Here is a 20,321-nt window from a genome sequence, read left to right on the forward strand (position 1 = left end):
CCCACTCAGACTTCAGAGTGTGACCTCCCCTAAGCCCACTGGTGTAATAAAGGTTTGTCTCTACCTCTTTGAGTGACCATCCGCGTCTCGAGTCTTCAAATTGCAATAGCTGCGACTCACAGCTGTAACACTGAGCCAGCATATTCAGCTCTGACACAGAGCTGTGGCACTTGGCTGTAGCATCGAGCTGTTCCCCTTTGTGACAACATTATCAAACAGGTAAAAGCATAATAAATGCTAAGTTTCTGGTTCCATATTACAGTCATTTCCAGGAGCTAGTAACAAGTCACCTTCCTGTAGGCCGCTTCCTGTGCGGGCTTTTAACTGCAAGCTTCTCAGCACCATGTTGCACCCTGGCTGGATATTCTTATTAGGGTGCAAAGATGATGACATGGAAATATTTTGTGAGTGAAAGGTTACAGTGGCGAAATTTTCTCAATTTTAGAACCTTTCATTCTTTTTTTTTTGAAAGTGAAAATTTAAGAAATGCTGAACAGACATTTCTTGAATTTGTTGCATGTGTTTGCATGTGTTGCATGTGTTTGTATGTGTTTGTATGTTCATTGTTTCAAATAATGTATGACCAAGCCGGGGCTTCATCATAACAAAACATATCAAAATAAGAGTTAAGTGAGAGTTTCAAGTCTAGCAAATGGTCAATAATTGTTCATTCGATCTCATAACTCAGTAATATGTGAGAGATTATAATAAAACTTCTGCTGAAATACTTCTTTATTGCTGTACACTAATTTACTTACACTTTGTCCTTCTTCTGAAACAAGTACACTTGTCCCAGTGTCCTCCTCCTGTGCAGTGCTGCTTTATCTCTCTCCTCCCACTCTGCATTGCTTCCTGGTTAGTCAGGAAGTGGGGTTGTGTCTTCCCCTTCCACACTGCTCTGTGGAGGCAGAACAGCAAGAGCACAGGCTGGGCTGGAGGAGAGAGAGACGCCAGTGTGTGGCACTCAGTGATGACCGCTTCTCCCCTGCACTGGGTTTTGGCACCTATTCATCTGAAGAGGTAACAGTAATGCTGTTGAGGATGAGGGTCCAAAGGGAAACCAACCTAGTGTGAGTGGAAGCTGTCCTGCCTCATCAAGTCGCCCTGTCTTCTCGTGACTCTGGGTGCTCCCTTCCTTGTGTTTCACACGGTGGAAGTATTCCTTGTGCAAGGGAGAAATTGTCTTCATGCTCCAGTGGGGTCTGGTACGTGCTCACCTTCTGCTGCTCTGGATGCTGGTTTTGTCCTCCATTTCAATTTGATTCCCAGCATGGTGGAAAAGATGCAGCTTAGCAGGATCATTGTCTGATGATAATGACACTGAGCATTTTTTCATGTATTCATTGGCCGTTTCTATTTTTTCTTTTGGGAACTGTAGGTTCAGATCCTTTATCTACTTTTTAATAGGATTATCTTTCACTTTTGCTTTGCTTTTGAGTTCCTGATATATTCCAGATGTTAATCCTTTGTCAGGTGAATAGTTGGCAAATATGTTCTCCTAGCTGTATGTTGCTTTTTCATTCTTTTGATTGATTGTTATCTTGGCTGTGCAGAAGTTTCTGGCTTTGTTCTCATTTATCTATTTTGGCTTTTGTTTCCTCTACTTTGAGAAGATGTCCCTGAAATCATTATTAGTAACCACGTCTTGCAAGGTTTCCTGTATTTTTTGTTATAATGGTTTCGTAATTTTTGCTCTTGCATTAAGGTCTTTGTAAAAATTGTTTCATTCTCCATTCCCGTCCCTTCTTTTCTCACCTCTCTTGTTCCATTTCCTGTTTGAACATTTTCTTCTTACTTCCCAATATCTATCATCCATTTTGGTCCTTATTTATGCTTTTGGTTTTTCATACAAGAGAAACAATTCTATGTATGACAAATATGTACTGATAAAAATAAAGTTTGAAAAAGGATCATTTCACTTTATATTCATAAGATCATTTCTAGTACATCTATTCTGTTCCATTGGTCTATGTATATTTTATGCCAATACAATACTGCTTTGGTTACCAAAGCTTAGTACATGGCATGAGAATGAAAACATTGAGAATATATCATTTCACCCAATCAGAATGGCTATTATCAAAATAACAATAAACAAATGATTATAAAGATAGGGAGAAAAAAGAACTCTTATAACTGCTGGTAGGAAATCAAAATTGCTATTGCCATTAGGGAAGACAGTAGGGAAGGTCTTCAGAAAGTAAAAATTGAACTACCATATGATTCAGTTATACCACTCCTAGATATATGTATATGTATATCTCCAGAGGAAATGAAATCAACACCCCAGAGAGATACCTGCTTGTTGCTTTTTTATCACAGCAGTATTAACACTGGCTAAGATATTATTTCATTTAGATGTCCATCAAAGAATAAATGGATAAGGCAAATGTGGTATGCATACACTATGGGATATTACTCAGCTGTAAAGAAGAATGAAATTTTGTCATTTATAACAAAATAGAAGGAACCAGAGAAGATTATGTTAAGTGAAATAAGCCAGACACAGGAAAACAAATGCTATATATTCTCATATATGGAACCTAAAAATCTTTCTTTCTGTAAAATAGTGGTCACTAGAGGTTGGGAAGAGTAGGAAAGAAGGTGGATACAGGGAGGTTGGAAACTGTTACCAAATCCCACAGAGAAAGAATAAGTTCTAATGTTCCACAGCATAGAAGGATGGTTATACTTCACAAAGACCTACTGTATATTTTATGAAGATTTGGCTGATGGGAGGTCAAAAACTCCAAACACACAAGAACAAGAGGTAAGAAAAATGCTAATTAATCTAGTTTGATTGGTAGGTACTGTATACTGATGTTGAAATATCACACCAAACCCCAATAATATGGGCAATTAATACATATAAATAAAAATAAAATAGACAGTACCTCTAAAAGAAAGCATATTTAGGCCTAAAGTTCCACATTTGTATATGCTTTTTTTTGCCATTGGTCATACCTTTTGATAAAGTAAAAATATACCTAAAAGAAAAGAATGTTTGCATAGAAGTCGATTGCAATGGGAGAGTTTTCTCTGTTTATTTCTATAATTCACAAAATCTTTCCATCTTTCAATCAGGGAATATCCTTAGAAATCTTTGTCATAAAAGTTACTGGAGATGGAGATGAAATACAAAAAAGCAGCAGTACTGCTGTTCTGTGGAGCAGCCTTGACTATCTCATAGTAACTCACGGTGACTCACTAGAACTTTCAAAGCACAACTGGCATCTCTGGGAACCCTCTGGAATGAAAAGTATAACACAGTGTTAGGGCCAAACGGTGACCTAATAAGCTATTCTAGTACTAATCCTTCTTTGTGGAGATTGGGTTTAATGTGCAATGCTGCCGATGGTCTTCTGAAATGAGTCGAGAAAGATGGACAGCTCACTGGGCGGGAATGGATTTGTGTTTCAATGCTGTCCTCAGCCCACTGAACTGTGTGATGAAGGTCTGCATGCCTGAGCCTTACATTCCCTCTTTCCCTTCTGTATGGCTTTAGGAAGTAGCCAGAGATCAGTCGTGAAGGCACGTGACAGGGCTGAGCTACTCTGCAGAGCAAAGTAGCATGAAGGGAAGAAGGAAAGCACAAGGGGACCACTAAAGCTTCTGCTTTGGTAAATTTCTGAGTTGCCTCACACCTAAGAATGGCAGGGCTGGTTATCAGGAGAGTGTCTTAGGGTCTGGTATCTTGTTTATTGTAATTTCATTGAGAAAAGAAACACGCTTTCAAATCTTTATCCAAACTTGATTTTAAAAAGCCAAAAAAATGTCTTATTTCATTTTAATTATTTCTTGTCTAAAAAGTAATCTTGGTTTTCAGGATTGACACCTACATGAGTAGTTCTTTACAGGCAATGAATAATTTCTTGTGTATAAATCTGTGTTGTTTGTGTATGTATTGTTCCTTGTAGAAGTATTGCTCTCATGCAGGGAGAGTGACATTGCAAAAAAGACTAAACTTTGTTCCGTTAACTTTTGAAGTAACTGTTTTCAAACGGGAGCTTCATTGACATGTATGTGGGAACTCTGCTTCCCGCTTTTTCATAACAGATAAGGAAATGCTATCCCTGCACTGCTGTGAAGGCATTGAGGCTTACATGTACTATGCTCCCTGGAGACTGGAATTTTGGCGTGTGCCACCAGAGAGGTTGGTGTAACCACTCTGCAGGTAAGGATGAGAAACTGAATCTCTCAACAGCTTTCCTTGTAAAAACTTACCCATGAGCTCTGTAAATGCAATACTGCAGAACTCAATGTTTTATCGATTATGTCAGTGGGAAAAAATTCCAATAAGTTTGGATCTGTTTGTTTCTATACTTCATCCCCTGCATATTTTTCTGGTTTAACTGTACTTTATTACTGTGCTGTATAAACAATAACCATTTCGATAAGTATGTGCTGAGTCCCATTAGTCCTTCAAGCACATCACTGAAACCGGTTTTCCCCAACTTCTTATGCCAGTGAAAAATCAATTATTGCCTGGAACTGAAGCAGTCCCTGGGACACCCCACTTTTACATTAAGTATGGGAGGTCCTGACAAGCTGGGATGTGCTCATAATGCCAAACTCAGAAGTAACCCAAATATGAACAGAAGTAACCTAAATATGAGAAGACATTGTGTTTGTGAAGGGCAGTGCTTTTCTGGAACTAACTCCATAATGAGAATGTCTAAATACTAATTTTGGTTACTCCTTTAGAAGAGTAAGACTGCAGAGGCCACCGGATTAGCCATAGATGCTGGGTTTCACCGCAAAGATTCTGCTTATTTGCACCGAAACAAAGAGGGGGTGGGAGTGGACATTCAGAGGAAGATTGCAGATGCCCCCATGAAGAGAGAAGACATCTTCTACACTGCAAAGGTACTGTGTCTGATTTGTGCACATGTACAAACTAATGAAATGTGATGTCATGAACTGATTTTTACGTGAATGGAGATGAAGTTGTTGATGAGTTATGCATATTGCCCATATTTTAGTCACACATATTTACATAAAAGATCCAATACCATATTGAAATAAGGGAAAGGTGATGGATCCCTCATCATTGCTATACTTAAATTAACAAATTTAATGTAAGATCTCTTTACTTTTCTGAGTCTCAGTTTAAGGCAGTGTGATTTAGAAGGAACTCTGATCAGATAATAGCTGCCTTTATTTCCTGTGTGACTTTCTAACATTTCTTAATAATCTGAATGTCAACTTTTACTTTCTACAGTAGAAGAGAATATAAGATTACCCCGTGATATAAAGATGATTTTGCTAAAATGTCTTGTTTTGTGCTACAATATAGTAAAACTTACAAATATTTTCCTTTATTTAAGTAAATATAGGGATGCAAATTCCTCCCCTATTACGCTGAATAAAGATTTGAAGTAGTCTTCAGAGATGTCTGCTTTTAGTCCCTTACATCTTTATTACTGTTGTTTTACTTTTCCATCCTTTTGCATTGCTGGCAAATATGACCTTGTGGCAACTTGAAGCCCAAGGTCATTAATACTTGATAGCTTCTTTGCATCTTCCAGCATCAAAATTAATCTTGAAAAGTACCTTGATTCTTTTCTTTAATTTGATCTGTAGGCTCTTCCTGTTTGCTTTAATTTGTTTTCCTCCTATCAACTGACGTCCTGGATACACTTGTGCAACCCCAGTTAACGGTAGGGTAGGGTAACTCCCTAAGTGAGGGGAGGTGTACAAGTGGAGAGTGCTGAGCTAGGAGGCCATGCAGAGTGGTTTTAAGCTCCTTTTTATCAGTTTTGGCAAGGTTACATTGGGTATGTTTTTTTAATCTCTTAGATTTGTTTTCTTAGCTTTAAATAATAACATCACATACTTTATAGAGTAGAAACAAGATGAAATGAGTTAATATATGTAAAGTGCTTCTCACAGTACCTAACACATGTAAAATATTCTATAAATGTGTGCGTTTCAGCATTTTAAAATACTAATAGTTAACAAATACATGTCAAATCGTAATCTGCTTTTATAACAGGAACTGTATCCATCTTTGTATTTTTCATGTGAAGGAGAAAGGAAAGTCAGGTAGTGCACTTCTTTCCCACAGTGCCCTTTGTGCCCTTGACATGCTGTCTGGGGACGAGAAAAAACAAAAGCAAATAAAACAAAAAAAAGACCACAATCCAATGCAGGAAGCTAGAACTTAAATTGACAGTTTATTCCATTTGAAGAGACATTGCCTGAAGTCAGAAAAAGATTTGCTCATCAGGATACATAAACCTATGACTTTACCAAAAAGTGTCCCTAGTTAGCATACACCCCACGCTGAAAAGAACCCATCCCGAGAGAATTATGGGTGCAACTCCTTTGAGTGGTGAGGTTCGTGGTTACCTCTCTTTCTTGTCATGAAGGGGCTAACCTAAACCCCCTAACCCTAAGGAGTTAAAATCCACGTTGGGGTGGTTTCTTGCTGACAGAAATTATCTCATTCGATTTTGCATCAAATTATTTCAAAGCCCTATTCACATTCCAGAGTCACATTAACTTTTTTATTTCTATATTACTTTTGTACATAATTTATACTTTATTTTTAACAAAAATGTTTAAAAATAATCTCGATAGACCAACTTTGACTCACATGCTGACCTTCTACCATTCACATGATCAAGGAGATGAAGACTGAAACATTGATTCTTTGGTCTGGGCCAAGACTGCCATTCATTACTGGTGGCAATAGGCAATTGTGACCATGTAAGGACAGACTTTCCCAATCAAAGAGCCATTTTGGAGGGCAGAAGGTACAGGGATATGAAAAGAAACAATAATTCAACTTGGACACCCACTTAGGACCTAGTAAAATATTATGAATTAACACAATAAAAATGTAAGAAAACATAAAAATCTATCACTGACACCTTCCTCACAAACCCTCAGGCAAAATATTTTGCAAAGATAAGTATGTGAAACATTGCTTCACTTATTCCATGAAGGTTTTGTGTCACAGTTCTGGATTCACTAAGGAGAGTTTCTATGACTAGAGACACCAGTTTGATGACATGGCTTTCCTTACTGCTTCTGTTCCAGCCAGAAGAGGACCTGCATCCAGTAGATGAGCACGGAAAATTATGTAGGGCACAGTGGACCACTGTGACACATGGAGGTGAGCATTAGGAAGAGAGAGGACAGAGGCAATGGAAAGAGAGAATGAGGTATGCACCCTTAGATCAAGAAATGTTGATCTTTACAATGGCTGCTTTGTAGGTGTGGTGGAGAGGAATGTTTTACTGGAAGAGAAAATGATAATGGTCACATTTTTCACTCATATATATAGTCTCTCTAATCTCCATGGAGAACAATGAAATCCTTTTTCTTGCTGTCATTTTCCCCCTATTTTATTTACCATTTTCTCTCCTTTGCAATCAATTCCCGAGCTTTATTTTTTATTTCATCATTTTGTTCCTTCTGACAGTCCTTACTTGCAGTGATATTGATCCATGCTCCCTGCACAAATTATTAAGTGAATATTCTTCATAATCACTTCCTCTGAGGCCATGGAGAAGTGTAAGGATGCAGGATTGGCCAAGTCCATCGGGGTGTCCAACTTTAACCGCAGGCAGCTGGAGATGATCCTGAACAAGCCAGGGCCCAAGTACAAGCCTGTCTGCAACCAGGTGAGTGCCCTCAGTCTCTGCTCCTTCTAGTCTCATTCCTGTCTTCCTGTAGGTGTCCATATCTCCTCCTTCCCTATTCATCTAAAGTTTCTGGAGCACACGATGCTAACTGTGTCTCAGTTAGTTATGTCTTGATGAAAAAAATATTTGGGAGGCCATGATGCTGAGCAGTATGTAAGAATCTGAAGATTAAAAGGTAATCTTGGTGGGATGCAGTCATACATTAGACCTCAGTGGGAAGGTGCCCTAGTCATGAACGATGACCAGAGATTGGATGAGTGAAGATGCTGTGAAGGGAACAGTGAAGTGAGATGTTCATAGAGACATGAAATGGGCACTTGCCAAGGAGAGTGGTGTAAGAGAAGACCAGTGGTAGGGTTCATGGGGTTTTCAATGACTGATCCTTTTGCCTTAGCACCTCTGCTTTCAGATGTCTTGACCAGAGGCATACCCAAAAAAATGAATTGGAAACTGTGAAAGTCACCCAGGTTAGAGGGAGAAAGTTATCTGTTTAGGGTGATGTTAGTGGTGGATTAAATTAACACTCAATACTAATAGTAATACAGAGCTGTCAGAGTTTCTGGTCACATCTTAGTTCGTGATTCTTCCCTGTTTTCTGCCATTAAGTCAACATTATGCACATCTATTCTGCGCTTCTCACTGGGTTCTGAGTTATTTTTTAAGTCATGGATGATATGTCCTCCACTGAAAAAGGGTAGCTTAAAATTCATGAATTTGGTATAAAATGCCACACCATTATATTTTCAAATGTAATTGTTGAAAAATTAGTGTGATTTTAACATTAGTTTTCCTCTTCTTTATAATGTCCACTTTAAAATCTGTAGAATATTTGGAGTGATATTTACCATTCATATTTTTCCCAGCTATGTCCATTGTTGTTGATGTTTTGCTGTGTAGCCAAATACAGATAAATGAATGGGGGTAATAGGTACAAATATACATATAACATTGCACTAATCATCTCCAAAGTAAGCTACATATTACTAATTACCCTATAAACTTAAGAAAACATCTCCCAATTACAAATATTCTGTCACATAGATAGTTCCATTATTAAAATCAAAGAAGTTATCAGTTATTCTCTCCTATCATTTAATAGCCAGGTCACATTCAGATTTCTCAGTGTTTTCCTCAAGTGTCTTGTGCATGTCCTCTTGCCCACACAGAACAGTGGTTCAAGCCCAAACTTCTTGGCATTTCTCAAGCTCTTCTAACTTATAGTCAGCATTATTCCTGCTCCCTGTTATCCAGGAAGGCTTTGTCAAGCATTCTGGATTTATCAGGTTGCTGCTTTCTAATGATAGATCCTTTCTCTTCTATTTTGTTTGTGTAAATTAAAAGTTACATCTGATTTTGGATGACAAGTGAAACGCTGTCCATGAGCGAATTTCATTAGCATTCTGTGGCCTTCAAATTGGACCCACTAGGTACCATGTGTTGACAGGCTGGCGATGATGGTTTCATCATCTGGTAGAGCTGGCTGTAGCCAGATCTCTTCTTTGTAAATACATCTTTTCCACCATTTCAGTTACTACTGACCTGGTGGTAGTAGGAGAATGTAGATTTCATGACCAAGTTTCACATGATATTTGAGCATCCATGAATGGTTTTTTGCCTGAATTAGTTATTTAATTTCATTCAGTTATGTAAATAATTATTTTCACTTTAAACCAGTTCATTTATTTTCCTACATGACATCTTACTGTCAAATAAAATTTGATTAATAAAGATAAACTATATTACTCTTAAATAGGGTTCATCTTATCACTTTCCTTTAATGATCAATGATCTGACAGAGTATTAACTATGTAATCTGTATTAGAAGGTCAAATATTTTGGTTCTCTTTATCATCTATGTCCTTCTTCATCTCTCTTAATCAGTGTTGGTTTGAAATCTACTTGATCTGCAAAGAGGATAGCTACTCCTGCTTTTTTCCGGGTTCCTGTCACATGGAGTATTGTTTTCCACCCTTCAACTTTCAGTCTATGAGTTTCATTTTGAATTAAGTGTGTTTCTTGTATGCAGCATATTGTTGGATTTTGCTTCTTTGTTTTTTTTTTGCCCTCCCTTCACCCCCCCCACCCTTCCCTATTTACAGAGACTTTATTTCCATTTTGTTCATTTCTCATCATTTTTCCTTTCCCTTCTTTCCTTTCCCCTGCCCCTCCCACTACCTCTACCCCTTTGGACCTTTTCTTCCTAGTTTGCATTATCAATTATTCATTCTAATCATTGATACATTTTAGGTATACGATATAATGACATTCATCATTGGAAATTTGCACCTTTACATAATCTCTCTTGGTTGGATTTTGCTTCTTGACCCATTCTGCCAGTCTATTTCTTTTGATTGGTGAATTGAGACCATTAACGTTGATGATTATAACTGAAACATATTGACTTGTCATTGCCATGACTTTTTCTTTTTGTTGGGTTCTCCTCCTTTACATTTAATTTCTTTTCATGCCAGATGGGTTCACTCTGCTTTGCTTCCTGGGGTTGTGATCCTCAATGTCTGTTCCTAGGATATTGTGTAAAATTCTTTGGAGTGCTGGTTTGGTATTCACGAAGTTCCTAAGGTGCTCTTTGTCATGAAAGTATCTTATTTTTCCATCAATTTTGAAAGATAATTTTGCAGGGTACATCAATCTGGGTTGGAGGCTGTTTTCCTTTAGGGCTTGAAATATGTCACTCCAAGTTCTTCTTGCCTTGAGGCTTTGCATTGAGAAGACTGCTGCTATTCTGATGGGCTTTCCTTTGTATGTGATTTGTTTCTTTTCTCTAACTGCTTGTAGAAATTTGTTCTTCTGTTGAGTTTCTGGAATCCTAACAATTATATGCCTATGTGTAGATTTTTTTTGATCAAGGCTATTTGGAGTCCTATATGCCTCACTTATCTCTGTGTCAAGTTCTTTTCCCCTCCTTGGGAAGTTTTTGCCATTACTTCTGTGAAGTTTTTCTATGTCATGTGCACTCCCTCCTGTTGCCTCATTGACTCCAATCATTCTTGTTATTCTTCCTTGCATTGTCTAGCAGCTGCTGGATTGATTTCTCATGGTCCCTTACAATTTTTTTGCTTCTGCCTTGCCAATCCTATCCTAGTTGTGCCATTTTATTGCCAAGACTATTTTGGTTTAGACCTATGTTTCAAAGTCTAATGGACAGATGAAGAGTAGGCATATATGCCCTTGTTCCCCACTTTAGGGAGAAAGCATTGTATTGTCTCCATTCATAGAAGGAATTTTTGTTGGAAGTATGGAGTACCTGTCTTTGATCTGTTGAGAAGATTCTGTTCTACTTCTAGTCTCCTGATAGCTTTTACCATGAACAGCTGTAAAATTTAGTCCAATACTTTTTCTCCAACTAGTGTCAGGATCATATGGCTTTCTCCTTTCCTCTGTTAAAATGATGACTTTTGGGGGTGGATCTTCCAGTGCTGAACCAACACTGCCATTCCTATAACAAAACCACTTTCTACATCCTGCCAGATCTGACTTCTAATAGTTTGTTTTGTTAAACAAATTTCTATCTATGTTCATACTTTTTTCTTCCATTATCTTTATCCAGTTTTAGGATTAGCACAATGTTGAGTTCCTAAAATGAGGGGAGAAGGGTTCCTTCTTTTTTCTGCTTTAAATATTTGATATAATTTATCAGTTAAAATGTTTATGAGCCTGCTGTTGTCATAGAGGTAGGTTTTCAAGCTAGGAATATGCTTTCTTTAATAGGTGCTATTCAAATTTTATATTTCCTCCAGAGTTAGTTTCATTAATTTGCCTTCTAAGTTATTTCTTAGAAGTTGTCCAATTTATTTCAAAAAAGATTTTTGTAATATGCTTTCTATATCCTTTTAAATTCTGTAAAATCTGTGGTAATGTCTCCTAGATCTTAATATTGTAATTTTAAAAATGTATAATTGATATTGTGTAACAGGAAAAAAAAGGTCTAAAAGAGCAGGGGAAGTGGGAGTGGTAAGGGAAGGGGAAAAAGGGAAAGGAAAAATATGAGAAGAGGAAAAAAATGGAAACAAGGTCTTTGCAAATAGGGAAGGGTGGAGGGGGTGAAGGGAGGGCAAGGGAAGGGGGAAAAAATAATAACCAAGATACTCATGTAATGGTACAAGATTCCAATGATGAATATAACTGTATTTTATACCTAAAATGTACCAATAAAGTTAATGGGAAAAAAAATAAAGAAATACAAATGTTCTCAGTTTGAGGAAATGATGTGCCTCTCTCTGTTGGAGGGTTGCACTCTTTTTCTTTGAGTGTACACTTGTAAATTTCTGCATAATAAATTCCTTTATGCCTCTTTAAACAATAAGAAACTTCTATTTAATTTTTTTTCAAATATTTCTTGCCCATTTGAGTGCTTCGCTAGATGTCTTTAATGAATTTTAGACATTTCTCAGATATTCTAAGTATTGCCTCTGCACCATCTGATACTATTCACTTGAACTTTCAACAGTTGCAAACATGCAATCAAGATACACTGAAAACTCTTCTTGTGTGATAGGTGTTCGAATTCCAGGTGACTCCTAAGGACATGAAAGCCATAGACAGCTTGAACAGAAACTTGTCATATCTTCCTGTTGAGTTGTAAGTAATTTTGAAGCATATCTTGCCTCATTTTATTTTAGTTTTAAGTTTCACCCATCTTTATCAATGTGTGTTTGCTCAGAACACTGTGTTTATCACTCAGAAAGCTGCCCTTGTGGTGGTCAATGGAATATTTGGTTTCCAGTGTCTGAGATACACAATGCAGGGTATAAGGAGATGTTAGAAGAGAAATTAAAAACCAACGTAGTATGTTTCTGAAGAGCTGCACTGCTGAAAAAAATTTACAATCATCAAAATAGCTTTACTATTCCTTCATGCTCTATGGCTATAGATTCTGATATTGGATATACATTATAAATGAGGGGAAACAAGGAATATATATCCCCTCAACCCACAAGAATTTTAACTCCTAATAGAAACACATTATAATGTTTGAAAGAGGATTAGACAATTGACAATTGTATGTTCTCAACAATCAGCAGATACATTGTTATCATTGTTAATACTAGTAGTAGTATAAAGAACAATGAAGGATAAGGTGGGAACATGTATTAAAGTGACATAGAGTGGCAATCAATCAAACAATGATTTCTATAACTTTATATCTTGTGTTGTTTTTAGTGTAGAAATCTACAAATTGTATGGTAAGATCCCTGAAGGTGAAAGTCTGTATCATAAATGACCTTCTTTACATTACTGAATCTAACCAAATATGGTAATTGTGATGTGTCATAGGTAAATAAAAAATGAATAAGAAAAAGAGAAGTGAAAATGCTAACAGTAAATTGTACACCATAAAATATTTGTTGGTCAATATTTGGAGTTGTAAGCATTACATATTTATTTTCTGTTTTCAATGAGAATTCAAAATCAGAAAGAATTTCTTTGCTTTTGCTGCTTTGAATAATATAGAGGAATATAATAAATACTTGACTCTGTGTGTTCTTTTTGTTCAGCTATAGTCAGAAAATAAAATTTGAAAAATTTTGTTAGGATTTAAAATTTTTTCTATTAAAGTATGTTCACAAAAAACAAATGGTAGATTTTAAAGCAGTCACAAAAAATGGTTAACTTTCACAGTTTTAGAATATGCACAGATATTACTACTTTACCATCATAGAAGTGGTAGAAGTGGACTCATAAAGAGCATATTACACGTTTTTTCTAATTATAGCATTGAGGACCACCCTAATTATCCATTTGCTGATGAATATCAATGCGGAGGCCATTGTTACGACTCCTGTCAGAAATTTATGTGGAAAATGATGGGGAAACATCTCTGGTGCTGCTGTTTTACACTTCATCCTGCTCAAACCATGTTGATTAGCAGCACTCACAGCTTGAGTTAAGTCCACTCCAGAAGAGAAGGCACTAAATTAACATCAGTTTTAAAGATATATATAACATTGCTTTTTCTAAAGAGTCTTGCTTTGTGCTGTTTCTGTTACCTGCACAGTGTGTTTACTTCAGGCTCACTACAGCTGGAAACAGGCTTGGCCGGAAGTCTGTGAGGAATGGTGGGAGAGGATGAGAGCTATTTCATAGGGTGGCAATGGGTACCAATGGCAGCCTCTAGGGAAGTGGTAATTGGCAGGTATTCATCAGTCACTGTGACCGTAGCCCAGGACTAGTGAGAAAACACACTGCATTCAGTTCATCATCCTTAGTCTGGAAACTGAAGCACACATGAGAAGGCTGGCCATGAGTCCAGGGCTGGCCTCTTGCAGCTCAACTCTCAGCTCTCACCAGCTGGACTACATGCAGCTGGTCATGAGGCCTCACAAGACTGAAACTTTTAACATTGTTATGTGATTATTATGTGATTCTTAGGGATATTTTTGATGACTGAATTTCACAGTGCTCAAACAAGGTAGGTGACAACAGATGGCAATGTAGGGCAGGGCACAGAGTACTGATAAGTCCACCTCCTGAACTCACCTCACAGTCAGTCAAATTGAAAAAATGTACATTAAAAAACCACATTTTCTTTATCCAGATTCCAGTTGATGGGCACTGGGGCTGTTTCCAAGCTTTAGCTATTACAAACTGTGCCGCTCTGAACATGGGGACACACGTTTCACTGTGGTATGATTCTTTTAATTCTTTGGGGAAGATCCCCAGCAGGGGAATAGCTGGGTCAGATGGGACCTCTTTGAGGTATCTATATATTGATTTTCACAGTTGTTGCTAATGTGAAATAGGGAAAAGAGGTCCAAAGAGGAAGGAGAAGGGGGAGTGGGAGGGGTAGGGGAAAGGAAAGAAGAGAAAGGAATAAATATGAGAAAACAAAAACAATGGAAACAAAGTCTTTGTAAATAGGGAGGGTGGAGGAGTTGAAGGGAGGGCAGGGGAATGGGGAAAAAAATAAGAACCAAGATGCATCATGTACAAATTCTCAATGATGAATGTCATCCTATGGTATACTGAAAATGTACCAATAAACTTCATGAAAAAAAAGAAAAATGTACGTCAGATATTACAAGTACATACAGTTTGGACTTATTGAATAAAAGGTAGCAGTTACCAACAATAGTGTCTCAACTTTCCTGTGAGTGCATGAGAAGATAGGAATTTGTTTTTTATGCAGACACATATACTTTCTTATTTCACTACTGAACTTGAGCTTGTCATTCTGTAAACATGACTCAACCCTAAAATCACACACAACTGTTTAATCCACAATACCAGCATGGCAGTTTTCTGAGTAATCGGTTTCAAAGGTAAATGCCTTCTGTGGTGCTCCACACGGCAACCTAGTTTCCTACTACTAGAAAGCTCAGTATGTTTCTGTCTGTTCCCTGGGTCAAACTGATTCACCAGGTAACTACAGTACTCAACAAGCATGAGACAGGAAAATGCAGGGTCTCCTAACCAGTGAGCTGAGACAACCGTATCCCCAGGTAGTGTGTGTTGTCAGCCACATGTAAGAAAGTACCAGAAGTGGACTGGTTTGTGAGCTTAGTGACAACTGTTAGCAGTGTTTCCTCTCTGCTTCAGGGCCCTCTGAAGGTGAGGGTCCAAAGAGTGGCTTCCAAGATGGTGTCAGTAGCTGAGGTTCCATCCTCAATTCATACAGAAATCATCAGCTGACAAAGAACAGCTCTTTTTGTGTTTACAGGGCTGGATTTTGCTTGCCAGCAGCTACCATCTCTTACTGGTAAGAATGAAGAACTCTAGGCTGGAGATGACAGCTGCCAGAAATTAATTGTCCTTTGCACTGAATCATTCTCTGCTGCTGCCCTTCTTCACTGTTAGTAGGTGCATCTCCTGGCTGCATTCCTACCAGCAGCCTTTAGTCCTGCTAGATCCACATACTGAAGCAGGAAGCTATGTCTCCTCTCTCACCACAAGGGTCCTTTTGGGGGGCAGTGACATTTAGAGTTACCAGCTCTTGATGTGCTCTTACCACATGCACTGAGCTCATGGTCTCACAAACATTGAGGAATGAAGTCACAAAGCAAAAGAGGAGGTTAGGGGAGTTTTATTAAAACTAGTAAGAAGAGGGCTGGGGATTTAGCTCAGTGGTTCCACCACCTGCCTTGCAAGCACAAGGTGCTGAGTTCAATCCCCTGTACCAAAATAATAATAATAATAATAATAAGAAGAAGAAGAAGAAGAAGAAGAAGAAGAAGAAGAAGAAGAAGAAGAAGAAGAAGAAGAAGAAGAAGAGGAAGAAGAAAAATAGCTCCTGATTTCCTGGGGAGGTCCCCACTGGGTGCTCACATGGCTACTCTATCCAGAGTTAGTTATACATAAGCAGAGCACAGGAATTTCTCAATTGTTTAGTGGCCACCTATCATGAGTGGCCCTGTGGATTTAAAATGACCAATTGGAACTCAGGCTTCTGAGGGTTTACAACATGTAGGGTTTACAGGAAACTGGGATCTTAGAAAAAAACTGGTTAATTTGCATTACAATTTCATCAGAATTCAGGAACTTAATAAGGAGAGGCTGCACCTCATTCTTGGTCCAAAGTCCTAGAGTTCACTGTCTATTCTTATTTTAATTCCCATCAATATGGCTCATAACTCTGTCTTAGGCCCTTTCCCTAGCTAGTTGCCTAACTCATAAGGTAACAAAATAAACTATTTTCTACAATACCAGGTCCATAGGGTCTTCTTGAGATAGAAATAGAAGTCATGAACAGACAAAAATGCCATCTGGAAGGTGTTTTGTTAAGATTTATGCTGCAGTGAAAAGAGGAAACAGTGCGTTGACTGAACAATCTAAGGATATGGGGAGAAACATGGGGGATTTAGGAAATAAAGGAAGCTCATGCATTTTGTATCAATCACTGCTCACTAGAGAAATAGATTTAGCATACAACATAGTATATATTATGCTTACAATGGCTGCCTGGAAAGTCAGGTGTGGAAGAGTGAAGAAGGGCCATCTGCCCACTGGAGATTGGACGGACAGATCCAGTCAGAAGTCCAAGGTCTGGAGCTCACTGTAGGGTCTCGTACAAACCAGTGTCAAGAAGTCAAAGAGTCTGTGCTGGAAGCCAGGAGACAGAAATCCAAGATAATGGCAAGGACTGCAGCTCCTCCTAAAGCAAGTGAGCCTTCCTTCTTCTTTTGCTGCTTATTCCATTCAGGCTACAAGCCTATTGGATGATGCCACTCACACCCATGGTGGGTCTTCTGTCTTCAGTAAATCCATTCAGGCACACCCAGAACTATGATAAGCCATGCTTAGACATTCCTTAGTCAAGTTGACAGAACAGTTAACTACCACACATGAGCACTATTTCTATTTAATCATGGGTAGGAGATGACCTTTTCACAGACCTAATGGAGGAGTAATATAGGGGCTTAATTGTCCAGGTTGTTATCATGGTAAAGTCATCAGAAATAAGTCTCTATTCAAAGATTATTAAAGCAAAGCAAGTATCTTCAAGAGTGTCTATAGGAAACATAATGGTGTTTGGTTCACCACAGAAGAAAAATCAGAAGGTAACTTCCAGGGAGTGTCAGGACTTTCTCCCCTGTATCAGTGAGACCTTTCTAAAGATGGTTGCTAGGGCTAGCTTCATGAGCATACATAGGAAAATGCAGGGAACACTCTTGGCCTGGCTTGCTCTGCAGTTCTCATGACTCTTAATTGTTCACAATATATTTCTGCAAGGTCCCAAATGTTACACTAGTACATCTCATGAAACTCTCCCTATTTCACCTATAATCCCCTGAGTGGGTGTTCCCCCTTAGTCATATGTCATACACTTGGTCCTGGGTGCTTCAGTTTCTCCTATTGTTCCATTATCCAAAATCTCTGGGTTTCAGCAGGCTCATTTCACTGTGCTGTTGAGTTTATCACCATCTACCTTAATAAGAAGCTACCAATCTGTTGATTTGGCTCTGTCTTCAGAGAATCAAGTGAGTCCTGGGTGGCATTAATTCACCATTTTGAATCTTGAGACTCAACAATAAATGAAAAGGTATATTTCAATAAAAGCAGAATGCATTGTTCTTTTAATGCACAAACTTCTACTTTGTAGTTTGCAAGGACTGACTAATGGGCCTAAATAAAAAAAATGTGGAGCGAGTGAAGTTTTATTGAACTTTTATTTTATTTAATATGTAACCTAATTTCAATACTTAAACTTCTACAGGAAAAGCAGAGTTTAACAAATGAAAGATAGTGCCAAAGAATGCACCTTTCATGAATCAAACACATGATGAATGAAGGTGCAGTAAAAACTATAGAGAAGCAGAATTGAGTGATATGGAATGTGTTAAAGTAAGTTTCATAGATGTAGCATCTCTGAGTAGCACACATGAGTGCAGTGATCTGAAGTGTGCTGTAAGTATGAACATAAAGTCTTAGAGTTTGAGAAGGGCAAACATGGGAAAGTGTGAGACCTCTGCATGAAAGATGAAAGGTTGTGTCCTGGTGAAAATTTGAACTGAGACAAGAAAGATAATGTAAAAGAAGCAAGTAAAATAATAGACTCCGTGTGAGAGCACTCTTAAAGAACATGTGGTTATACATGTGATTTCCACTATGTTACATGAAAGATTAGAATTTTAAGAGATATTGCTTGTTGGTATAGATATTCAATGTCTATATCAGGGAGCAGAAAGATCTTAAAGAAACTATAATGGCTGAATTTTCTTACACATAAATGCATATGATATGACTATTCCTATTACAAAGTTTAGAAAACTAAGAGTTAGTTGCACCAAATTGAACAACAGCATCAATTTGCTTAAATTCTATGACAAGTTGAGTAGAACTCTGTTTCTTGCATCTGAAAACATACTGATCCAATAGAATTTTTCAATAGTACATGTGTCTAAGAGGTAAGGTTTTATAGGAGGAGGTGGATCACTGGAGATAAGCATTTGGAATGTACCTTTCTCTGGGTCTTCAACACCACTCTTCATCATGTATTAAGTTTGAAATCAGAAAAGGAAGTGATGATAACTTCTAATCTTAATATATTCCAGTTTATGACTTTATACTCATAATAGTTTTCTTATCTGGACCTCATAGTGTTGGAGAGAACTTCATACTGATGACAGTACTTGAGCTTAAACCTCCATGTGGGAAGACATAATTCCTCTTTCAATTTAACAAACTCATCATATACAATTGGTTACTTCCTAGGTATAATCAATAAATCTCTTTTCATTGAGTTAATTTGCAATACCTTGTTTCCTACTGCTTAAAACCTCCAACAGCAGCCATGCCATAGCCTCAACATTATCCTGCCTTGAATTTTCTTCTTGTTAGATTAATTAGTTCACCACCATTAATTTCAGTCTCAGGAAAAGTCTCTGGACATGAGCAAAATGCAGACAATCTTTCTGCCAAGCCATAACACACATCTTCTGGAATCCAACCACCAATACAGTCCTTTCTAGCAGAAACCTCATGAATCTGGTCATTTTTGGCTTTCTGGTATTCTGAGCTCTGACCAGAGTCTCCCATACAGAACTGCCTAAGGAATTCCAGCTCTACTTCTTCAGCAAGCAACTCTGAATCTTTCCTAACTCTTCCCCTTCCCATAAGTCAGTTCTAAGGGCTCTTGAGCTACATGGCCTGGTAATGTACAGCAATAACCCCACTCCTGGTACCAAATGTCTGTGTTAGTTATTATTCTTTAGTTCCTAAACCAAAATACTCAACATCCAAAGTTAAAATTGGAAAGGCTTATAGTTTGTAGAGATGTCAGTCCATAATCAGCTGGCTCCAAGGTAGGGTGGGTTGGTAGAGGGACATTGCAGAGGAGAACCAATTTATGGCTGCCAGAAGGCAGGAAAAGCAACAAGGTAACTTAACAGTGTCTTTCTCCTTCTTGTATCTGTAGCCAACACCTCTGCCCAGTATTAGCTTCTTGCCCCTCCATAATTCAGCTTTCACTTAGGAAGTAGTCCGATCAGCTGAGTTCCCTTCAAGTCAAGGTCAACTTGACTCAAACTAAATTCTTCCCCACTGAATTAATCATTTGTTCTCTTCAGCAAAGATATGTTTGTGCCCTCATTCTATTGTCCAGCTTGATACTTGTTAACAGCTGCTGTTCCAAGGCCTGCCCAACTACTCCCCTTCCCAGTGTTAATGAATGAACACTGGATGTCCTTTGTGTCTCCTTGTCTTTGCTGCTCAGAGTGGCTTAGATCAGCCCAAGACTCAGTTTCTCTCAAGTCTCTATCTCTGTATCTTTACTTCCCTGTTTTCTATCTCTTGATTGTTGTACTGGCTTGCCAGAGATTGAGACCCAAGGCTGAGGTTTTCTATGATGTCTCTTATAGTATCTCATTCAGACTACTGGGATTAGGGTGGTGTCAAATCAGTCACTCTTGTGTAGTGGTTTAGTAATCACATGCCCTTAATCCTAACATCATACACTCTAGATTCAGTCACCTATGACTGCATGAGGCTTTGAGGGGACATCTAGACACACACCATAACACAATCTTGCATTAGCAATGAATTCCTAGCCTGCATCAGCAACACATCCCTAGCCACCACATGTATCCCCTTACCCCAACTTAAAAATGATTTTATCACCAATAAATATCAGTGGCTCTAGCTGTTCAGGGTCTTACTCAACACTGACTATCCTGGCTCCCTGTTTCTCTCTTTAATTCTGACTCTGAGTCTTTC

At 38.2% G+C, this 20,321-nt stretch overlaps 1 protein-coding gene across 6 annotated transcripts; it reads left to right on the top strand.

The window, feature by feature from the left end:
* The first annotated feature begins 517 nt into the window (after nt 1–517).
* LOC101699056 (aldo-keto reductase family 1 member C21-like) lies at nt 518–18,615 on the top strand. Of its 6 annotated transcripts, none has more exons than XM_087207273.1 (6): nt 518–3,620; nt 4,057–4,174; nt 4,705–4,866; nt 7,045–7,631; nt 12,169–12,251; nt 13,387–18,615. In XM_087207273.1, the coding sequence occupies exons 4-6, from the start codon at nt 7,512–7,514 to the stop codon at nt 13,559–13,561; spliced, it is 378 nt and encodes a 125-aa protein (XP_087063399.1). In that variant the 5' UTR covers nt 518–3,620; nt 4,057–4,174; nt 4,705–4,866; nt 7,045–7,511; the 3' UTR covers nt 13,562–18,615. The 6 variants fall into 6 exon arrangements, with proteins under 6 accessions (XP_087063399.1, XP_087063400.1, XP_021096130.2 ...); XM_087207274.1 differs by having other exon boundaries at nt 518–1,020; nt 2,674–4,174; XM_021240471.2 differs by having other exon boundaries at nt 518–1,020.
* Nucleotides 18,616–20,321: the final 1,706 nt, after the last annotated feature.

This window comes from Heterocephalus glaber, unplaced genomic scaffold (genome assembly GCF_053883595.1).
Source record: "Heterocephalus glaber isolate CG9 unplaced genomic scaffold, H.glaber_assembly_v1.0 deba00000768, whole genome shotgun sequence".
Classification (NCBI taxonomy): Eukaryota; Metazoa; Chordata; class Mammalia; order Rodentia; family Bathyergidae; genus Heterocephalus; species Heterocephalus glaber.